This window comes from Epinephelus fuscoguttatus, linkage group LG3 (genome assembly GCF_011397635.1).
Source record: "Epinephelus fuscoguttatus linkage group LG3, E.fuscoguttatus.final_Chr_v1".
In the NCBI taxonomy this organism is placed as follows: Eukaryota; Metazoa; Chordata; class Actinopteri; order Perciformes; family Serranidae; genus Epinephelus; species Epinephelus fuscoguttatus.
The window spans coordinates 44,115,449-44,137,696 of record NC_064754.1 but is presented as its reverse complement, the minus strand read 5'-3'; the positions used below and the strand labels follow the sequence as shown (position 1 = coordinate 44,137,696).

General features: G+C 39.2%; 1 protein-coding gene across 2 annotated transcripts in view; it reads left to right on the top strand.

Moving 5' to 3' along the window:
- Positions 1–20,727, top strand: part of LOC125886537 (testis-expressed protein 2-like) — a 55,872-nt gene extending 35,145 nt beyond the window's left edge. Inside the window, exons 8-13 of one of the 2 annotated variants that reach the window (XM_049572810.1) lie at positions 5,406–5,505; positions 11,581–11,707; positions 14,737–14,844; positions 15,071–15,280; positions 15,708–15,828; positions 18,090–20,727. In XM_049572810.1, the coding sequence (XP_049428767.1) occupies positions 5,406–5,505; positions 11,581–11,707; positions 14,737–14,844; positions 15,071–15,280; positions 15,708–15,828; positions 18,090–18,239 (816 nt within the window). In that variant the 3' untranslated portion in view covers positions 18,240–20,727. Of the gene's footprint in view, positions 1–5,405; positions 5,506–11,580; positions 11,708–14,730; positions 14,845–15,070; positions 15,281–15,707; positions 15,829–18,089 lie in introns of both variants that reach the window. The other variant, XM_049572808.1, reaches the window with a different exon arrangement.
- Positions 20,728–22,248: the final 1,521 nt, after the last annotated feature.

Sequence of the window (22,248 nt, the reverse complement as noted above, 5' to 3'; positions counted from 1 at the left end):
GTCGGCAGTGATTTGTTTTCCACAGAGCTCTAGGTGCACGCATTTTACTTGCATTTGTGACTAAAAATAGTTTTGTGCCTGCAAAATAAATCATTCAGCACGCAGTGCGAGTCCAGATTTCAACCAGCAGCGTGCTGTGGCCGTGCTCCCTGCTCTCTCCGATTTTACGCCAGGCTCGGCTCCTTTCAAAGACTCCTTGCGAAGCACTCTTCCGGGGTTTTTTCGGACCTAATTATATTGCGTTTTGCACAGCGGCGACCGGATCTTTGCTCTCAAACCACAAAAAGATGTGATGGCACAACAGTCTCCTTCAGTACATTATTCTGTGCTTTCTTTTGATTTTCACATTGGCTAGTCATCCTGTTTAATTTGTCTTCTGATTAAATCGTAACCGTTGAAACAAGTTGTAGGAAGCCTCTGCAAGTAATTGGTTGCTGGTAGACGCTCTGTGTTGCAATAAAATGGTTAATCAGCAGTGCCGTGCACTGTAGAACCGATGCGCTGCTGGTTCTGCCGGCCTGAATAGAATATAATGTCTATAGCCTTACTGTTGCGTACAGCCTTTATAGACTGAGCTGAGTAGTGATGCACGGGTCGACCCATAACCCGCGGGACCCGCAAATGGACCTGTGAGTCGGGCAGCAATGATCGTCTGTTAAATCGGTCTGTAAATGATATTTTGACATTATTATTATTATTGTTATTATTATTATTATTATAATCTATTAATCTATAATCTATTACTGTCATGGTATCTGAAGGTACTGATGCGTTGAGCAGGTGACAGTCCGCGGTCGTTTTCAAAACACACTTGTGTCACGCATTCCAAAATAAACTTGTTGAAACTTTAAACAATTTATTGTACAAAACAGGGGAAACAGACGTTGACAAAAACGGTTCCATAATTCATATTAAATTCAAAACATAACGAAAAAACAGCTACAAGTTAGAGGGAATAGTGATAAAGTGGTAAAACTTGGCACTGATCCACAGCCTCAGACGGACGCGCTCAAGCGTGCCGTGCACACAAGCTCTGTTGGTAGGCTATACTATATTTTCACATTTTTAACAATGCAGTTTAAAAGTTTTGATTTTTATTGATAACCTACATTTACCAACAACAAAAAGACTACATTTAGCACCAAAAAATATGTAAAAAAAAAAATAAATAAAAAAATAAATTTAAATTAAAAAAATAAGTAAATAAAAAAACGAATATCGAATACCAAATTTTCATAACGAATACCTACTCATAGAAACGAATATTCGAATATCCGAATATTTGGGTACAGCCCTACCGACGACAGAGAAATCCAACCCCAGGTCCAGTAGCCTAATTTCCTCTTTGTTGGTGTCATGACTGCCCAGTAGTACCTGGACAACTGAGCCATGGCGGCACACAGGTATGTGACGTGTCAGAGGAGAAACGAGCCGTTCACATTTCTCTCTTTGTGGCAGGTAACGGTCCACAAACCTCACTGCACTTTAGGGACTGTTCTTATGAAGGGACTGTTCTTTACTTGTTTACTTGTCTTTACTTATTGATGCTGTTTTTCTATGAATAAGTCAATAAGTAATTTATTCCATTGAAATATCATTGATGTATTATAGAACAGTGATTTATCTTTTTATAAATGACAAAAGGCACATCTGCCTCATTTTTGCTGTGGTATCATGATACTACTCAGAACGGTGATACTTTCACTGGTATCGTACCGTGGGTCCCAATTTTGGTACCGTGACAACACTAGATGTCACAACTATTCCATTCGGAGTTGCGCAGTGAGGCGGCTCGGGTGCCGCTTAAAAAAGTGTTCCCCCACTTCTAATTTTACAAATTAAGCACTGGTTATAGTACAGCGGGATCCCTAACCATCGCTTATATTTATAGTTATTCATTCATTCATTCATTCATCTTCTAACCGCTTCATCCTCTTGAGGGTCGCGGGGGGGCTGGAGCCTATCCCAGCTACATCGGGCGAGAGGCAGGGTACACCCTGGACAGGTCGCCAGACTATCGCAGGGCTGACACATAGAGACAAACAACCATTCACACTCACATTCACACCTACGGACAATTTAGAGTTACCAATTAACCTAGTCCCCAATCTGCATGTCTTTGGACTGTGGGAGGAAGCCGGAGTGCCCGGAGAGAACCCACGCTGACACGGGGAGAACATGCAAACTCCACACAGAAGGGCTCCCACGCCCGGGATCGAACCGACAACCCTCTTGCTGTGAGGCGAGAGTGCTAACCACCACATCACCGTGCCGCCCATTTATAGTTTTTTCTGTCTTAAATTCCATTTAAGGTGGCATTAAAAAGGTCTTAAAAAGTCTTAAATTTGACTTACTGAAACCTGCAGATACCCTGAGAGTGCAGTGACCACAACCCGAATGGCCACAAGTTACTCCACACAAGTATTTATCACAGCTACACAAAACCGTGACCAAACAGAAACAAGTCATCTCAAGCAAAACAAAATCACGATCAAGTTGCTCTGTGAAGTACCAAAACTAGGAAACAAGTTGTTGAGGCACCCTAACCCTGACGTACCTACCAAGACAGCTAACTAACCTAGCTAGTCTTCAGTGGCCTGCCACTTAAGAAAATTATTTAAAGTGGTTAATCCCCAAGGTTAATCCCAAAATCTAGCAAGTCACCAATTAATCTATTTTTTTTTTTTAAAAAGGAACAACAGATAACTAAATTGTATAATTTCTTAACTGGTTTATCTGATCACTCCATGATTTTAACATCAAGGAAGTTGACTTAAAAACGCTTCCCAACTCTCAGTCAATCTAGAAACTTTGCGCTAACTATTCTAAAAAGTGATCTCCCATCTTTGGAGGGTGAACTGCATGAAATGCACTGGGACAGGGTTAAGAATAAGGATGATGTACACAGTTTCAGTTTTAAGTTTCTAATAAAGCCTAGCAACTCAAACAGAAAATCCTCTTTACTTTGGGTAAATGAGTCCATTCTGGAACAAATTGAACAACAGGATCTAGCTCTACAAACTGCAATAAGAAACTGCCTAAATAATGATATGACTATATACAGTATGAAGGATCAAGAAACCGTGTTTGTAAAGAATTAAGAAATGCTAAAGCTGAATATTATTTCTCAGTTATCACAGAGGCCAGAGGGAATTGTTCTGCTATGTTGAAACAAATAAATAGTTTAATAAAAGTAATTAATAAAAAAATAATTAATTGAAAATTGTGAATGGTTAGTTTCTGACAGTAGCCAAATTGCTCATGCATTCAATATTTTTTTTTGTTTCTTCTGTACAGGAGCTTGCCAATACCTTTTTAAAGTTCACAGTGTGGAGCTATCTGTCCCAAATAAAGATCTCTTCCACCTGGATACTGCCTTTCTGAAAGAACACTTTGGCAACACCTCTCACTCATCTAATCAACGTTTCCTTTACAAGTGGGATCTTTCCCAGTAAATAGAAACCAGCCTGAGTCATACCTATTTTTAAATCAGGAGTAGTTGATCAAGCATGTATTTGTTGGCCAGTTAGTGTTAGGTCCAGTTAGGTTCTTGAAAAAGTTGTCGCTCATCAGTTGCTCAGTTATGTAGAATCGAACTACTGTCTACATCCTGTACAGTTTGGCTTCCATCCGAGTTATACCACAGAGATTGCTAAGTGCTTTCTTATAGAACAGCTCAAATCATCAATTGCTAAAGGAGAAGTTGCTGGGGTAGTCTTCCTGGATCTAAAAAAGCTTTTGATACTTTAAATCATGATATCCTCATTCATAAACTCTGCAAATTTAATTTCTCTAACAAAACGTCACAGTGGTTTTAATCTTATCTGTCTAACCAAGAACAGTGTGTTGTCATTAATAATGAGAAGTCTCTTTTTTACAGGCTGGAATAGGAGCACCTCGGGGCTCTGTTCTTGGTCCGCTTCTTATACATAAATGACTTGCCACAATCATGTGTCGGAGCATGTTTTCAGATGTATGCAGACGATACAGTCTCACTGATCAACAGACGCTAATGAGTTAAATCTAAATATTAATGGACAGCAACTGCCTCAGCCTCATAATAGATTAACAACTAAAATTCAAGAAGCATGTTAAGACTTACATACATTTAGACTTACCAGAGACTCTATTATTTCACACTGCAAACATTTTCATGCGTGCTTTGATTTTTTTCACATTTAAGTTACTGTGTAACCTCTTGTTCACAAGCAGTCTCTACAATCACTAAACCTCTTATGATGATATACATCAAGCAATTAAAATCTTGGACAGGAAACCAATAAGAGCACATCATTGCCCTTAATTTCATTAATTTCACCAGTTTCAAACTCATACATAAATGCCTACATAATCAGGCTCCCCAGTTCTCAGTGACCTTGTGGATCCACTTAGAGCTTCCGGCTCAGTAACACATGGAGCAGCTCATAGGAATTGTAAGGTTCCCCTGTGTAAAATCGTCTTTTGGACAAACAGCTTTTTCTGTCCATGGAATTAACGTGGAATTCTTTACCCACAGAGTTCAAATTGAATCCTGATTTAGATCACTTAGGAATCAGTTATGCAGTCATGAATATTTTGGTGCTTCCTATTCTATGGTGCTAATTATGTAGTGCAGTTTGTGTCTTGTATACTTCTGTCTATATTTTTCCTTTCCTTTTTTTCAAGCTGGCATCCTTTATACTCTTTGAAAGATATATCCTACTATCCTACTATTATCCTACTATTAAATGGAGAAACCTCTGTCCCTCCCTCCGTCTGTCCGTCCGTCTGTCTGTCATCATCCATTTTCCTCCTCACTGCTTTGACCTACTTCTCTGAACTTACACATAGGCTTTCATCTTGGTCATGTGCAGACAGCCACAATGCCGTTTTTGCATTTTTCCCACATTTCTACTGTTTAAATTCGCGTTTTTGTCCACTACCCAGTCATACTGTCAGCACCATTAGCAGCGCGAGCTGTGCATGCACGGAGACCACTTCGAAAACACCTGCGATCGGACCACAGTTTGGCTGGGAAGCCTTCATCTCCAACACTTGCGGATCGAAACCTGTATGTGTGTACCTGTGTGCCCGCGCATGGCCCCGCGCACGTGCGTGCCTCCGTGCCGTCAGCCAAAACTATGCTCCATGTATTTTGCCATAAAGCATGTTTTTAAATACAGTGTGCATTGTGTATCTTACATTAACATTTATTACACAGTGCATTTACAGTGCTCTGATTTTGCACTTCCTCTAATATACTGTTTTTGATTTCTTATTCCTCTATACATAACACATCCCCGGGTATGGACTAGTAGTTATAAACTACAGTTTGTTTTTTTCCAAATTAGGATAAATCATAAACTGCTAATGAATTACTCATGCACAGTGTGCTTAGCTCAGTTGTATGCTTTTGTCTTTGTCAGTTGCCTTACTTCATGAATGAGCTAACCCTGACAGAACTGGACATGGGCTCGGCCACACCCAGAATCCTCCGGGCATCTAAACCCACCATTGACTACCGAGGTAAGAGAGAAATCAATTTCTGACACACAAATAGTCACACTCAGTGACTTCTGTAAAGTGATACTGACATGTAATGTTGACTGTGTGGCACATTGAGCTCTGTGTGCAATATTCTGTGAAGACTCCATTTATTTTTCACAATGTGCTTATCCACAAAGCACACATGGGTTCTTCTTATGTTTGAAAGCGCAACACCCCTACACCGATCGCCTGCCAGTCAGTTAGCTGGGTTCTTTTTAGAGATAACAAAGATAAACAGGTGGTAACGCAAGCTAGTTGTCTATCGGGATACAATTGCTGTAGAGTTTACTTGTATGAAGGTGTTAAAGTCTCGGGTTTCCCCCAGGAATTGGTTAGTAGAGATGGTAAGCTGGCCCCCTGAGTTTGCATTAGTTTGCATTAGCTAAGGAGCATATATGCATGTACAGTATGCCATCAAATACACACACAAACGTTTTCACACATTGGATAATGAATTGTACACTCAAACACACAAAATTGTTGAAATTTGCAACTCTTCTCCTGGCCAGATAAAACATTGCTCCTGGGATGTAACTGGCTCATTAAGAAAGCAGAATTTCCACACATGCAACACTTTTAAAAATGTGATCGGATCCATAACTATGTCTGTGCAACAACCTCTTGCTAACTTAAACATATGTGAAATGAAGTTAGTGTGGCAGTGACAATTAAGATAAAAATCCAAATAATTTCATTTTCAAACTCTTGCAGCACAAGTAGTGTGAAAGGTCAAATCGGGTAAAAAAGTTTTGCAATCTACTGCATGTAAACACATGTGGACACAAGTGACCTTTTGTCTCATGACTGGCCTCTACTCCCATTCTTTCTCTAGTCCTGCTGTGACTAAGCAGATCACAGTACTGAGGCTTTGTCAGGATGATTCTGACATGCTCTCCAACCTTATTCTGTGTTAAAAACATCACTATCACACACAATACAAGGCAAAGGAAAGGATCACTTTATCATCATGTTCTGATTCATTGCCTGTGGTAAGACTTTCGTTTACATGTCAATCAGCATTGACATCATGCAACTTTCCGTAAGAGTTTGTAAACCTAGAAATGGAAATTCATGAGGTAAAAATACACACAAACCAGTTTTGATTACAGCAATAGTAAAGCCAAAAACATGTGTTTTATCAGCCACAATAAGTGAGCAATAGTAAAACCATAGCCTATAACAACAATAACTGCTCCATTCAGAGGGCAAAGGCAAAATGAGATTTACTGTGCATCACACTGGAGCCTAATGTGCATTTACACCCACTCAGCCTGTCAGGCAGCGATACCCTCAAGGTTAGAGAGACATGCACTTTACTTGTGGGCTCTGAGCTCTTGAAATTAAAGTACAAACCTTCCCCTCCTCTACGGCCGCTGCCAGACGGTCTGACCAACAGTGATACTGCTCAGAGTTCAGTACTGGGCAGTTGCAAGTAGGGCTGGGCAGTAAATCACTGTTATATCAATATTGTGATGTGAGAGTAGATGTCATCTTCGTCTAAATTTTCTTCTTCTGGTTTTAAAGTCTGCATAACAGTCAAGTGATGTGATACTTAACCAGACTGTTCTAGCTGCTCTGCTGTTATCTTTACCCACTTAATCACTACATCCACATTACTAGCCCTTTCCACACTGCCTGTTTAAGGCAGGAATATCACACTGTTATTCTGCCTTGCCATTCTGTATAAAAGGTACAATTGTGGAATGGGGGCACAGAGTTGCCAGAGTTGTCACCTTTAAACCGGCCGCGGAGGTAGTAACCAGCACCAGATTTGATGTCTATATGAAAGGGACAGCTGGCAGGACAGGACTATGGACAAGACGGGTGTGACATTTTGATGACGTGTTGTGCATGCAACCCAACAGGAGAGATTTACAAAGTAGCTAGCCACTAACTCAAAGAAGAACAGCAAACAAAAATGTCCACAAATTGGGAAAACAGTGAGATCCTGGAGGTCCTTACCCTCTAAGCAGAGGAAGAGATCAGCTGCTATATAACAGAGACAGTAAATTATTGTTATTGTTATGCCATTGTTATTGCTTATAGAGCACTGCCAGAGGCTGACGCTGTAGTGTTTAATATTACCCCCGTCACACCTCTTCTATTTCCAGGATGCTGGCATGCTATCTGAAGTCACACACTGAGGCGGCACGGTGCCACCATTGTTTGGTTCTGTGTAAAAATGCAAAGGCACCATAAAGAAGGGACTTTGTAGCGGCCCTGTAGCACTGTCTCTGTGTAAAAAGGGCTACTGACAATTGATTATTAAGATCTCATTGTCTAAACATTATGTGAAAGCGCCAGTAGTCAACCCTACAATATTGTAGCAATATTGATATCAAGGTATTTGGTCAGTAATATTATAATATTTGATTTTCTCTATATTACTCAACTCTAGTTGCAAATGTTACCAAAAGGTATGTGTGCTTGATTAATATGAAGAAACCTCCTTTATCAAAGGTGTCATGTACTATAGATCCTGAAATCCACTTTATGATTATAAGCTTTGTTTAAGGATTAGGATTTGATTGGTTAGTGAGGTCTTAGCTGAATACAATAAAGTCAGGCTCTTAGCACTGTAGCAGATCTTCTAGTTATCTGAGGGTAAATCGAGGCTTATCTATGTGAGGCTTTAGCTTTGTTAGCGACTGTACATTTGCCTGCTGCACTTGCACAACCATGTTGGCTCAAGTAGCGCTGAAGTTTTCAGCTAACTGTTGTCTAGTTTTGATCAGAAGGCACTTTGTATGTCACTTTTAGACATGTATCAGCAATGAACTTTCCATGCCTTTGTACAACACTGCTTCTCTCATTCTCCCTTCCATTCAGTGACAGATGTCTCCTCAGCTGTTTCACATGTACAATCTCCAACTTTTTCTCTTCCTCTTGCATTCCCTTTCATTTCATCTTCCTCTTTGTGTCCTTACTCGCTCTTTCGTCTCAGTGTTTTCCTTCCTCTCTCCTGTGCTATGAGTCACCGCCTCATTTTTATCACTGCAGCACTCACACAACCCTATAATGAGAGCAGGAATTGATTGCATATCCAACTGAGACAGCAGTGGTATGTATTGGAACTGTTCCAGGCAAAACACACCTCAGTAGCCACTCCAGACACAATCAGTGTGTATATAGGCCACCGTTTTGTTGATGTTGTGGATAGGTTGTCAGCTTTAATTGCACTTTCATTCAGAAACTGCAATATGTTGCCAAATGTTTTGATTTCTTTCTAACAGATTGTTATTGGTCCACGTTACCTACTGTCAGTCTAAAACAGCAAAGTGCTTCATTTTTTGACATATTGCTTGGGAGTGAAAAGAAGCAGGAAAGAGGCGCATGCTCCAAACGAGACTAAGGATAAATGAAAGCATTTTTACTGAGCCCCGTGCAGGTTTGTGTTCTACAGCTTAGACCTTTGCAGAGAAGGAAATTTTCTCTCCTCTTTTCTGCTCTGTCTCTCTATGATCAATAGTCTTTTGCCTTCAAGTGTTAGTCAAAAAACGTTAAGTGGAAACGGTCAGTTTAGTTTCCCTTTTGAGATTTCCACTGGTGTTGCAGTGGCTGTATCCTCCCTGCATCTCAAGTTCTGCGTTTACCGTGTCTCACCCAGCTCCTTCCTGGAACAAGCCTGTTGAGTGCACTGGATCGATGAACCTCTCCAGCTGTCTTTGTGTGCATATCTCCACAAGGAGTACATTGTACACTTGTGTCTATGCACATTTATGTTCACATACACTCTGCTTCAAACTCATCAGTTTCTGTAATGTCCATTTCTAGATATATGCAAGTAGTCACCCTTCATGTGTGAAGGCATGTCTATGCAGTATGTGCAGCATACACTCTTCGCCACACGGTTCACCCCAATTAAGGAAGCTCCGCCCGGTATCCAGCAGCTTTAACAGAGGCTCTTCTTTCTTCTCCCCAAACTAACAAACCTCAGTGCCCAGCATGAACCCAGACCCAGCCAGACACAGTATTATTATCCACCACACACTCCAAGATGTTCACTGTGTGTTTCTGTCCAACTGTCTATCTGTTTTAATGCTTCTCCATCGGCAGTAGCCGTGGCTGGAGGTGTTACATTTTCAGGTTGTCCATCCATCCGTTCCATTTTGTGAACGTAACATCCCAAGAGCACCTCAAGGAAATTTCTTCAAATTTGGCACGAACATCTGGGTGGACTCAAGGATGAACTGATTTGATTTTTGTAGTCAAAGGTCAAGGTCACTATGGCTTTGTTTGTCTCATTCTTGTGAATGCAAAAAATCTCAAGTAGGCCTTGAGGGAATTTCTTCAAATTTGGCACAAACATCACTTGCAAGGAACAATTAAGTGAATAGAATTTGGTCAAGTCAAGGTCATAGGTCAAGGTCACTGTGACCTCACACAACATGTTTTTGGCCATAATTCAAGAATTCAAATGCTAATTATAACAAAACACACAAATATCAAGTAGTATAGATATTTGGGGGGGGGGGACTTCTGGTCATCGGTTATTGAATTGATGACTCTAATCTTGGGTGCTTACCTTGAAGTTGTGCACATTGTATAGATCTTTTGTGCTGCCAGGGGAAAGATGTGTCTGAAGCATCCATGAATAGATAGTATACTACATATAGCATGTGTAGCTTCTTTGCAGCAACATCCATATTTGAAGCATTATCAACTGTTATGGCTACAAATGAGTCTAGACAGAAATGACTGTAAACTGACTTTCAAACCTGCTTTCCCTTCTTTTGCTTTAGGTGTTTTTCTCTGCTTTCATTACTTTCATTTCTCTGCCCCCCCACCCACCACCACCACCACCACCACCACACTTTGTTTCTGTCTGACTCACTGAATGTTTTTCTCTTCAGCACACCAGACACATTGCATTATCACATCCTTTAGCACAGTCAGTTGGTGTTCAGACCTAAACAGAGCAGTGAGGAGAGGACACACAGCCTGTTTTTGGACTACTAGTTCTATATTTCTTGACCCTATCAAATTCTATCAACTATGCAAGAAAGACATCTAAATCTGATTATTTAAAGGACTGTGGTAGCCGTGCACTAAATGTGGCGCCATGTATCTGCACACACTTCAGGACATTTGCATTGCATACATGCACATGTATCTTAGTCGCAGCAAAGTGTAGTGTGGTCTGGTTTAGAATCTCCTAATGGCCATCGTCCTCTGACTCACTAACTCTTTACTTCATTTAGCTTTCCTGTGTCATCTGTCATCATTTGCTGCCTCCCAGTGGTGTTAAGAGAAACCACACCTAAGTTCATGATTGGATGTGGCTCCTTGTACACAAGGACATGTGATCCACTGTTGTTAAGAGACAGAAAAAAGAAAAGACAGAGTACACATAGCTTGCCCCTTGAGGTATTTTAGGAGTTAGTATAATCCAGATTACAGCAGTTTTGGCAGAGTAGAGGGAGAGCCCTGTTAATGCAGTCCCCTTCCTGCTGATATCAAACAGGGCTGGGAGGGAAGATTGCCTGCTCTCCAACTGTTTCTCATCCGTTCAAAGGACCTTGTGATCTCTCCTTCTTTCTCTCGCCTCCCCTCACCAAGTCTTTCACTGTCTTTCTCGTTTAAGTGGAGGGATCAAGTACATAAAGTCTGTTGGAGTCCTCACTTCTGTGATATTTTTGGGATCAAATGGTGCCACAGAAAGGGCAAGACAGTGAGGGAAGAATGTTAGAGGTGGCATAACAAAGAAGTGAGAGAAAGATGAAGAGATTTAACAGGCAGGGAGAAGGACTGTGGCTCGAGCTGCTCTTTGTCGAGGAGACTGGCCTTAAAACGTATGCATCTCTCATAAATAGGGTCTGACAATGTGATATAGAGATTTATGAGATTGATTTATTGCATCTGTAATTTGGTACTTTTTACCTTGTACACGCTGATGTATCATGACTGTGCTTGTGTGTAGATATAGTGACCAGACAGTGGCGTCATCTGTTTTACTCCTCATACCTCATACCCCCAAATCTTCCACTTTACAGTTTTACTTCTTAAATTTTCCCTAAGATGAACATTTCTAATAACCACAGTGTGTCCCTTTAGGTCTGTGGTTTGACTTGGAGATTTCCTACAGTGGTTCCTTTCTGATGACCCTGGAAACCAAGATGAACCTTATTCGCCTGGGCAAGGAGGGAGAAAGCTTCCGTTTTGGGGAATTTGGCAAAGATGGGTGAGCAGTCAAGCACACACATTTTAGAAGAACCCTAAGATGTAATTTCAGTTTGATAATATGCTTTTCTCCCCTTAATTTGACACTAAAAAGTACAAATGTCTCTGTCACATTCTGTCTGGCTCTCACTCAGTTTCTATATCTTTGTCTTTTATATTTTATCCTTTCTTTTCTTGCTGTTCCCTCTCTACCTTCTGGTTTCCACCTATATGCGGCTGTTAATCGGATGTGTATCTGCTCTTGGTGAGTGCTGCTTGACTTTGAACAACGAGGTCTTCTGTGCAACTCTCATTCTCTACCTATATACTTTTGGGGTTGTCTCTAGCCATGTTACCACCCAGTTCTTCATCTCATTAAGTACTGATTTCTTAGTAGTGCCTTCATCTGTTTTACTGACTGTTTGTTTACCTCCCCCAAATCCATCCTCAGCAATGTAGAGGAACAGAACATGTCAAGATACAGTCTTCCGGAATAAATATAGTCACCCTGCACTGATCAAACTTTTTCTCTCCCACTATCATTACCTTCACTCTGCTTCAGTCAGGCTTTGTTATGATATTGACACCAAAACCCTGACTTTTACAATGATCACCGATCCACTTAAAGGAGAACTACAACCATTTTCAAACATCCACCCCTCCACCCCCAATATTCGAATATATTCAAAATGTCCCCTCTACCCAATATACTGCTAAAAAATATAAAGAAAAATTCTACAACAAGCAACTATACCTCACCTTTCAAAGTGAGCAAATATAGGCTAATCATAAATAAATAACTGACTGTATATAAATAACTGTGTCTACATTTTATTACATTCAAATGTATAAAACATTGAAAACTATAATTCAATATGAGTGTTATGCAGACTATATCACTGGCAATAGTGATAGTTTTTGTATGTCAAAAAAGGCATAATATAGTATGTCATTTCTTTGCACTTTTCCTGTGAGGCCCTCAATCATATGCTAGATATTTGCTAAATAATTGATGATGGCCCTGGTCTTTGCTGATGCCAATCTGGTGTATTGGATCAGTGCATCCATAAAATTCAGTGTGCACATAGTATGAACCTCTCAGGGATAGATTGATTGCCGGTATTATGGTTGCTGCAGTATACAGTAAAATTGTGTATTGCAGCATAAAAACTGACGATTATCAGGTTATCGTACCATGTAGTACAGTGTTGGGGGGAAAAAAATACAACCCATGTCATTTTCTCCTGTACTGCCCGTCAGAGTTTTAGAGGATGCAAAACTACTTTTCTTAAGAATATACAATAGGCCTGTATCTCAACATTTAATTTGCTTCTGTGAAGAAAGATACTGAGATTTTTTATTCAAGATAGATAGATAGACTATTGTCATTCAAATCCACACAGTCAACAGTGCACATAACAAAGAAATTATGTTGCATTTGACTCCAGTTTGAATAAGATGTGGATTATACTATACGTTAGAAGCAACAGTGCTAGTGCAAATAATAAATATAAAAATAAATACACTTTTCTATTCAAAATATAAACTTGACAAAATCTCAAAGGATAAGGCCACTGTGAGCATAAGCTATATCCACAGAGCCCTCATGCTGTATTTCACAGCCTTGTCCTGCATTAGAAAAGCACGTAGTTAAAATAATCAAAAAGCTAAGAGAACAATGGGTGTCAGGGTGAGAAGAACACTTTATTTGTCGTAAAAGAAGCCTATTAAGTATATATGTTTGTTTAAAAAATAAAATTACATAATCCAGATAGAGAATTGTATAAAAGGTTCCTAAAAATTATCAGGAAAACTCATATGATATTCACAGGAAATAAGTTCTAAAGTTCTAAGTTCATCTAAATCCCTCATTTTACACAAACTTGCAGATGAACCACAGTTATTGCAGTCCCTTAAGGAAAAAGGTTGGGAACCACTGCTTTAAGGGTTGTTGTAACTGATATTGATAATAGTAATAATATTTGTGTAATACCTTTTACCGTGAAACTGTGCTATTTCTGAGATAGTTATCAGACCATAAAAATGTCATACTCTTGCAACCCTACAGTAAATGAGAAGTGAGCTCATTTTATGCTAGTCCTCAGGGAAGCTAGCCAAGCTTAGATTTAGTTTCAAATCAAATTACATCAGTCTGAAACAGTGGAAACACTGCAGAAGACGCACTGAGCAGAACGTTTTTAGGCTAACTTAGAGTGTGTCTCAAAGCACATACTACAATGTAGTACACTATGTACTTCTTGCATGGTGCACTAATTTTAATAGGGTTGTGTTGTCTCAAATCTCGCACTGCCATTTTGTACTTAACGGAAGTGACAACGGGGTTTTAACCACCTCTTTTTCTTTTTCGTCTTCTTTTTAAATGGCAAATTACAAAGGGACGATGGAGCATTATTGCCAACATTTGACCGCTATCTCCACCAAAACATCAACCATAACATCAGTGCTGATTCAAATGTGTTGCCATAGCTAGGCGCAAGTTAGCCAGCTAGCGAATGCTAACATTAGCATTCACATTATTATTTGAGTTACCAAATCATTACAGACCCAACAAATTTTACTTATGGCTTCTATTCTACAACAGTATTGGTACTTAGTGTGAAACACATATATAACTAATAGGCTTCTTGTTGTTCCCAGCCGCAGTGTCAAAAGTTGAGAAGTTTGTGACATAGCTTCTGCTACCTCACAAATATAGCAACTGTTGAGGGTGAGAAGTGTCCATCATTCCACACTAAACTTTTGGACCATTTTGAGTGTGCCAGCAGTAGCGTACTTGTGCACTCAAAATGTTAAGTGTTTAGTGCATAAGTATGCGATTCGAGACACACTAATACCAAATTGTTTTTCATAACAATGATGTTTCCAGAGGAACAGTACAATAAAATTCATTCACTTATTGCAGTGAAACACTACAGAACTATGTTTGTGTGTTAGTGCATGCATGCATGTGTGTGGTGTGGTGTGGTGTGGTGTGGTGTGGTGTGGTGTGTGCATGCTAATTCATTTGTGTTTACTGGTTTACAGAAACAGGCCACGGACTTACTGCCTGGCTGATAGTGATGAAGAGTCGTCCAGCGCGGGCTCATCAGATGAAGAAGACTCCTCAGAGCTCTCAAATGACTCGACTGGAGCAGAGGGGTGAGAATGAGTTTATATAATTTCTCTTTGCTCATGTAAATCCATTTCCATTATCACAAGATTATGGAATATTTGAAAATATGTATGTTATAATCATTTAAGAAAAATATTTGAAACAATAAAGTTTTTATCATAAACATTGAAATATGCCCCATTAAATGAATACTAAAATAATACTGAATTCAGTATGTGGCCTTAACTCTTACCTTCCTTTTACTGAATACAGTTTGGTTGGAGGCCACAAACCCAGCAAGATCATGCGCTTCGTTGATAAGATCACTAAGTCCAAATACTTCCAGAAGGCCACAGAGACAGAGTTCATCAAGAAGAAGATGGAGGAAGTGTCTAACACACCCCTTCTGCTTACAGTGGAGGTGCAGGAACTCCAAGGAATGCTGGCTGTCAACATACCCCCTCCACCCACTGACAGGATATGGTATGTGAAGAAAGAGTTGTTTTTCTTCTGCGTTATTCATGGGATGCTGTGCAAAGTGAATTTTAATGTCTGCCAGAGTGAGAAACAATCATATCTCCTCAGAGATGGCACTTTCTCACAAAACACAGCCAATTCTGTTGATAACAATGGCTTTCAGATGACTCTGAATCAGCCACCTTCCTCTCGCATGTCAACAGTTACTTAGTCACAAGACGCATACTTTTATTAATTCATGTGAAACATACACAGTAAGGATATCTTTACTCAGAACAGCTGATATTCATTCTACCCTGCAACTGCATGTGTTATTGAAAAAAAATATGTAGCACTTTGTTGAATACATTGTGCCCTCTGCTGGTGGTGACTGTACCCTGTCTTGCTTACATTTGTTTATTTGTCAAGTTTATTGTTATCTGCTCTGTCATAGGTATGGCTTTAGGAAGCCACCTCACCTGGAACTGAAGGCGCGCCCTAAACTGGGAGAAAGAGAAGTCACTCTGGCTCATGTTACAGACTGGATAGAGAAAAAACTGGACCAGGAATTCCAGGTATTGATAGATACTACATTTCTTATCTTGTTTTTATGCTCTGATAGTCAGACACACAGGACATTATTATATCAGAATGTTAGTCGTTTTTTTTTTTTTCTTCTTCTTTATCAATCCCATTGAAATAAATTGCATTATGCTTGCACTGTGCCATCATATTTACAAATAATATCCGGCTTCTAAATCACCAATATAATAAGCTAACAGTGTAAATAATTCCAAAGATCTAGGCCATCCAACATTTTAACAATTATCATATGATCCTAGAATGATCATATAGGAGACTTAAAATTAAGGATGCACCAGTTGTGAAATTCTGGACCAATACTGATGTTTAGAATAACAATTTTACCAATTACCAGTACCAGTGGGGTTTTTTTTGTTTGAATTTATGTTGATTATTTATTCCCCCTTTTGTGCCAGGGAAACAAAGAAATCTTCATTATCAAAAAAAAAAAAAAAATAACTGAAATGTTTTGGTCATTCAGACCTTCATTAGTGAACACTAATTGAATCTTTTATGAAACAACGGTGAAAAAAACAACTTTTTTCACGTGAAAACTTTTTTTAATCAGTTTTAAAAGTCTTTTTATTATTAGGGATGCTCGATATATATCGGGCCGATAAATTGTCAGCCAATAATGGGACATTTGAACTATTATGCATTATTCCGATAATTAAAATTATAGCCAATAAATAGCACAGACAGTATCACTCCAGACTGCTTTCATTGACTTAACAAGGGTAGCATCTACAAACCCAACACAGTGGGTGGGGGGTCTGATCTTGGACCACCCGACATAGGTTATACGCAGTGCTGAAGGTGTTATAGCGATTATTTGTATCGTTACCTGGCAACCCAGTCTGGAGCACGTCTCTCTCTCTCTTTCTGGCTATGTGTATGTGAGACACGGCCTCACGGTGGTTTGTCTGAGTTGAGTGTTAATGTGTGAGTTTAATCAGGAGCACATCGCTGTTCTACTTGATAGTTGTAGGCTAGTCTATTGTGGGACGGTGAGATAGCATCTGGGTGTGTTTATAAAAAGTGTGATGATATAAACATTTCATATATCAGATGTAACGCAGACCTGTTGATGCACATTCAACCTGTTCATATTAGTCAGCTGTCATTGTTTGTCTCTGTTAGTAGAGACTCCAGTCTACAGTGTAGTCTATATACGTTATCGATAGACCATTTTACTTTCACATCCTTGTAATTATTATGTTCATCTGTAGTGTAGGGTTATATGGGGGCAGGGGCGTTGAGGGTACGTCATTTGACAGTCCCCCAGAAAATCTCCCTCTTTTTCACAGCATTATGTTGGCAGGTAGTGTTCTTTGTTTTTGTTGTGTTAGCAACAGTGATATCAGTTAGGTTTGGTTAGGTCAGGGCTGTGGAATATTAAATCAGTCATATTTTCTCAATTCATCTTAGCCTTTCTTACCCTCAGGTGGACAAAAACTACAGGTTATACACTTCTTTTTAAAAAACAAAAATGTGAAATTATCGGTTATCGTATCAGTTATCGGCCACGAGAAGCAGGTAATTATCGCTTATCGGTTGAAAAAATCCATATCAGTGCATCCCTATTTATTTTATATATATCTTGATTCCCTGTCTAATATCTATTTTAAATTGCTGTGAAAAGGTCAAAAAATGTCTCCTTCAAACAACTGTATTTATTCAAGTTTCTACCCAAAAATTACATACAATGTTATAATTTACCCTCACCCGATAGTCATTTTTACTGGATAGATCTTGAAGGCATCATAGTGTAACTCAGAAAAGCCTCGATCAGCAGTAAGTTCTGGCCACCAGCTAATGTTAACTAGCTCTCCTGCTGATTTCAACTTGGATTTTTTTGTTCACAATGTAGACAATGTAGCATTATCAGGCAAACAATAGGGTGCATCCTCTGATGAGTTGACAGAAAGTTTACTGCATCCTTTAATCTAGACAGTGTCCTGGGTAGAATCTTTGTTCGACCCAAACACATTTTCCTCAGGACAACGGGTTGCCGTTAGTCTAAAGCCCTGCTTTTTAGCCTGTGCAAAATAATATGACACAACAGAAAAATACTGGCCACTGACATTGTTTAATGTCATCTTATTTGCTGATAAGCTGATTGCAGTCAATAGGGAGTATATAGGCCAATACCAATGTGTGGCCGATAAATCAGTTTAAAGAGATTACTGTGTCAAAAATGTGTCAAGAATACTAAAGATTGACTGTCCATCCATCATTGTCTCTCCTCTTTTAGAAAATCTTTGTCATGCCAAACATGGACGATGTATGGCTGACTATCATGCATTCTGCCATGGACCCACGCACAGCCAGCGGGCCCTTAGTTGACCCCACAGTGGACCCACAGCCTTCACAACCAGAGAAGGTTGGCTCCAACCAGCCATGAAGATTGTTTACAGTATTTCCTAGAGCTTATGAAGTCTCAAAATGGGAACTGGAGCCAAAGTGGATTGGTCAGACTCTACTTTAACACACATCCATTCCTGTAGTGAGTGGGTTTCTCACCCACTGTAGAGGAAAGCTCATAGAATTTAAAGAAACAAGGTAGAGTCTACCAAGGAAACACTAAAGACAAACTGTTGCTTGCTGCTCTGTTCAGTAGTATTTATTGTTCCAGTGAAAAAGGTGATTTGACTTTGAAGGATTTCTAGAACTGTAAGAACCTATTGAATAGGGACTGATATATGAAGACAGTCATTTTTGGCTCAGAATATGGGTTGGTTCAAGTTAATAACAGATGTTTATGGGGATATAGAAAAAAAAAGTCCTATGAATATGAAGATGTAGAAGCATTCACCAGATACCTTACAGCCTGCAGATGACATGTTGCTGCTGAGGCTAGAGAGTGACATAGAGCATTAATAAGTGGAGTTTTACAATAGGTAGTATGTGGAAGTTAGAGGTGTTTTCATAGTGAATGGTGAGTGTATGAAGAAGCTGTCACTTCCATTGTTGAGAAGGAACAGCGTGTATAGTTAAAGTATACTGAATAAGCTCAGATACTTCATTTAAGATTTATTTACCATATGAAACATGAAAACTTTAAGTGGCTTTATGTGAGCGGTTTTTGATCAGGTGTTAACAGTTAACAGTATTCATTTGTGCTGTGACCAACCCTAAACACCTCCCCTCATTTGCCAAGATTCCTTTTTTATGCCAATGATGCCCTTATCCATATCTATATGGAAATAATGCTCAAGAGCAAACATACATTATGTAGGAAGTGTCATTTGCTATGTAAATCCCATACTAATGACAAACCCAGTAAGTGCAATGATAGAAATGCTTGGTATACTTTGATCTTGTATTGATATATAAAAATGTATGTCTGATGAGAAGAACGAGAACTCTAACATGTCTACTGAATGTATGTATGGATAGTTTTGGGTCTTACTGTATGACAACAGTTTTAACCCAGTCACATTCTGACTATGGTATGCAAATTATTGCACAAATACAAGTTTTCTTTTTGTTTTCTTACGTTAAACACTATCTCATCTTGCATATCTTCATATTCAGATGTGTCATTCAATCATGTGGAGTACCAGGTGGTGTATTAATCTATACATTATTTCTGCTTAAAGGGATAGTTAAGATTTTTTTGAAGTGGGGTCATGTGAGGTACATATCCACAGTCTATGCATTACCTACATTAGATGTCAGTCAGCGCGCCCCCAGTTTGGAGAAGCAGGCTGGAGTCTGACATGAAAGCTAAGCAATCTGCTGCTGTGGAGGGGTCAGCAACAAAACGTAATGTAGCCACTTAAAACCTTAAAAAAAACAATATTCATTGAAGTGTATGAAGTGTTCACTATATTGAAAGTATTTTCACTGCTTTACCTCACTGTCAGACAGTGATTTCCAACTGAAAAATCAACGGTTTGTCTGATAGAAAGGTAAAGCAGTGCAAATTCATAATATATAGTGTACACTTAAACTGATACTGATTTTTCTTATAGGTGGCTGAAATGTGTTTTGTTGCTGACCCCCATCCACAGCTGTACATTGCTTAGCTTCTGTGTCAGACTCCTGCCTGCTTCTCCAAACTGGAGGCGTGCTGACTGATATCTACTCTATGTAATACACTGACAATGGATAAGTGCTCTATATAACCCCACTTCAAAAAAATCTGAAATATCCCTTTAACTGTATTATTGTTGATCATATTGTTGGAAATGAATTTGTATGACCAACTTTGATATGTGACAGTGCTTTAAAAAGACTCTACCTGCCATACTGTATGTACAGCAATTGGATAAAGTTAAGGTACGTGCTGTATAGTAGAGCATTTATTGCCAAGAATGTAAAGCCTTATCTCCAGGTTCCCTTTCTGAAAATACATTTTTAACTGTGTCATATTTCTAATCTAAACCAAAGTCCTTTGATTAGGCTTATAGTGCCAGATCTCTCTCTACTCAAAGGTACACATCCTGTATTGATATGGCACTGTGAGGTAATATTTACAAATGCCCTACAATACCTGCATTAACATTGTTTACAGGAATTCTTGCCTTGTTTTTCATTTGTTGCTCTCCTGTGATACTAAAGCACTGTAACACATAATAGATTGTTTTTCCAGTATGATTGTCTTTCCTGTCATGCTCTGGTTACTTTTTGTTAAGTATTTGTTTTTGAGTGACTACATGAAGTGGGTTATGGTTGTTGTTTGTTTTCTTGTTCAATTTTTTTTGTCTATTTCTTTGGAATAAACAGAATGAAATAAGATTTTTGAGGATATATGTAGATCATGTCATGATTTGTATCTGTGAATTATTAATGACTTTTAAAATTCTCATGTAATTTTAAGGCCAAATTAAGTGATTATGTGTATCTGCCTTATTTATAGAGCAAAATAAATCTCAATGAAAAGCCTTTTTGTTTTGTATTTTGCTTCAGATTTTGCACTAGCTTATTACTAATGCATTGATATAGTGTAGCATCAAATATAAATAACTCATAATAAAACAACTGGATCTAGAGTTCTTGGTAACTATATCTGTCAAATGAAAGAGGCTTAATGCAGTATGGTGTAGTACAGTAGTGTACTTGAGTGTACTTAGTGGTGGAAACTACTACGTATAACCGCCTGCCGTATCTCTGTCTGAAATGCTTTATTAGGAGCAGGGGCGTTGTAGTGGAGTGAAAAGTGAGACTAATTACCCAGGGCCCTCAAAAAGCCTGGAATGGAAGTTTTTTTTATGCAATTTCTTATTCCCAAGTAATTCGTACCATACTAAATTAAAATTGACCTAGAATCAGTTTAGAGACTGAACAGAGTCCTCCACGGGTCCATTTTTGAAAACCTGCAGCGGCCCATAGCCATAAAAAGCCAGTATCAGAATCGACCCATTAAAGTCGCACCTGCTAATAAAAGTCTCGCAACATGACCCACACCCATAATTAAACACACACAGGCTAGAGTCACTCACATTAAGCTGGGTTCTCCGTTCTTGAATTACAAATCCAGCAAAGGAAAAGTTTCTTTCACTGGCTGCACTCGATGCCGAGATGGTGACAACATTCCCCGCAATCACTACCAGGTTAGGAAACAATTTAGAAGCCTCCACCCTACCATAAAACCTCAAAAGGATCCTCCTTGGGTGTCTTAAATTTAATGTATGCTGCCACCTCATCGTCAGGCTGCAAAGTTCCATCGCTGGAGTCCTCCACGTCAGTGACAAATATGACAACGGGTCACTGATTTTGGAATTGTGGCTTGATAATGTTGAATTAGATGTGAACATATTACACTTACACTGCACATCTTTTTCATTAGCTTTATTTTGAAAAATGAAAAATATATTTTTGCTCTCACCCGCTGCCATGAAGTTCATTTTTACCAGTGCTGTACCTGTGAATGTGTATATATATACATATTTTTACCTGTTACACAGCTTTTTACAGGTTACCTGTCAGGTACCAGCAGATACCCAACCCAGTGCAGGACTCTGAGGCTGAACTTTGTATTAAAAAATAGTGGAAGCTTTCTGAGGCCCCTCCCACTCCTTAAAGGTGCATAATGGTTCAGTCTGCACCCCAGTTAGAGCTGAGTGAGGGACTTCTTATGTTGCTGGAGCACCAACATACAGTCATGTCTTTACAGAAAAAAGGGAAATCAGGGTTCTAAATAGGGAAGAGAGATAATGTAAAGAAAGCACATTGGCTTTGTAAAAAAAAAAAATTAAAAAAATCAAAGCGTGCATGTGAGAGACGTGAAGAGAGGAGGGGTGAGGGGTCCACAGAGACTTTATGCATACAGCCCAGAATTTGGTGCTACGCCCCTGATAAATAGTTAAGCAAACACAGAGCAACCCAAAATTATTTGGTGCACTGAATTCACCTGGAAAATAAGATGTGACGTGATTAGGTTGATGGATGTGTCCTGAGGGAGAGGA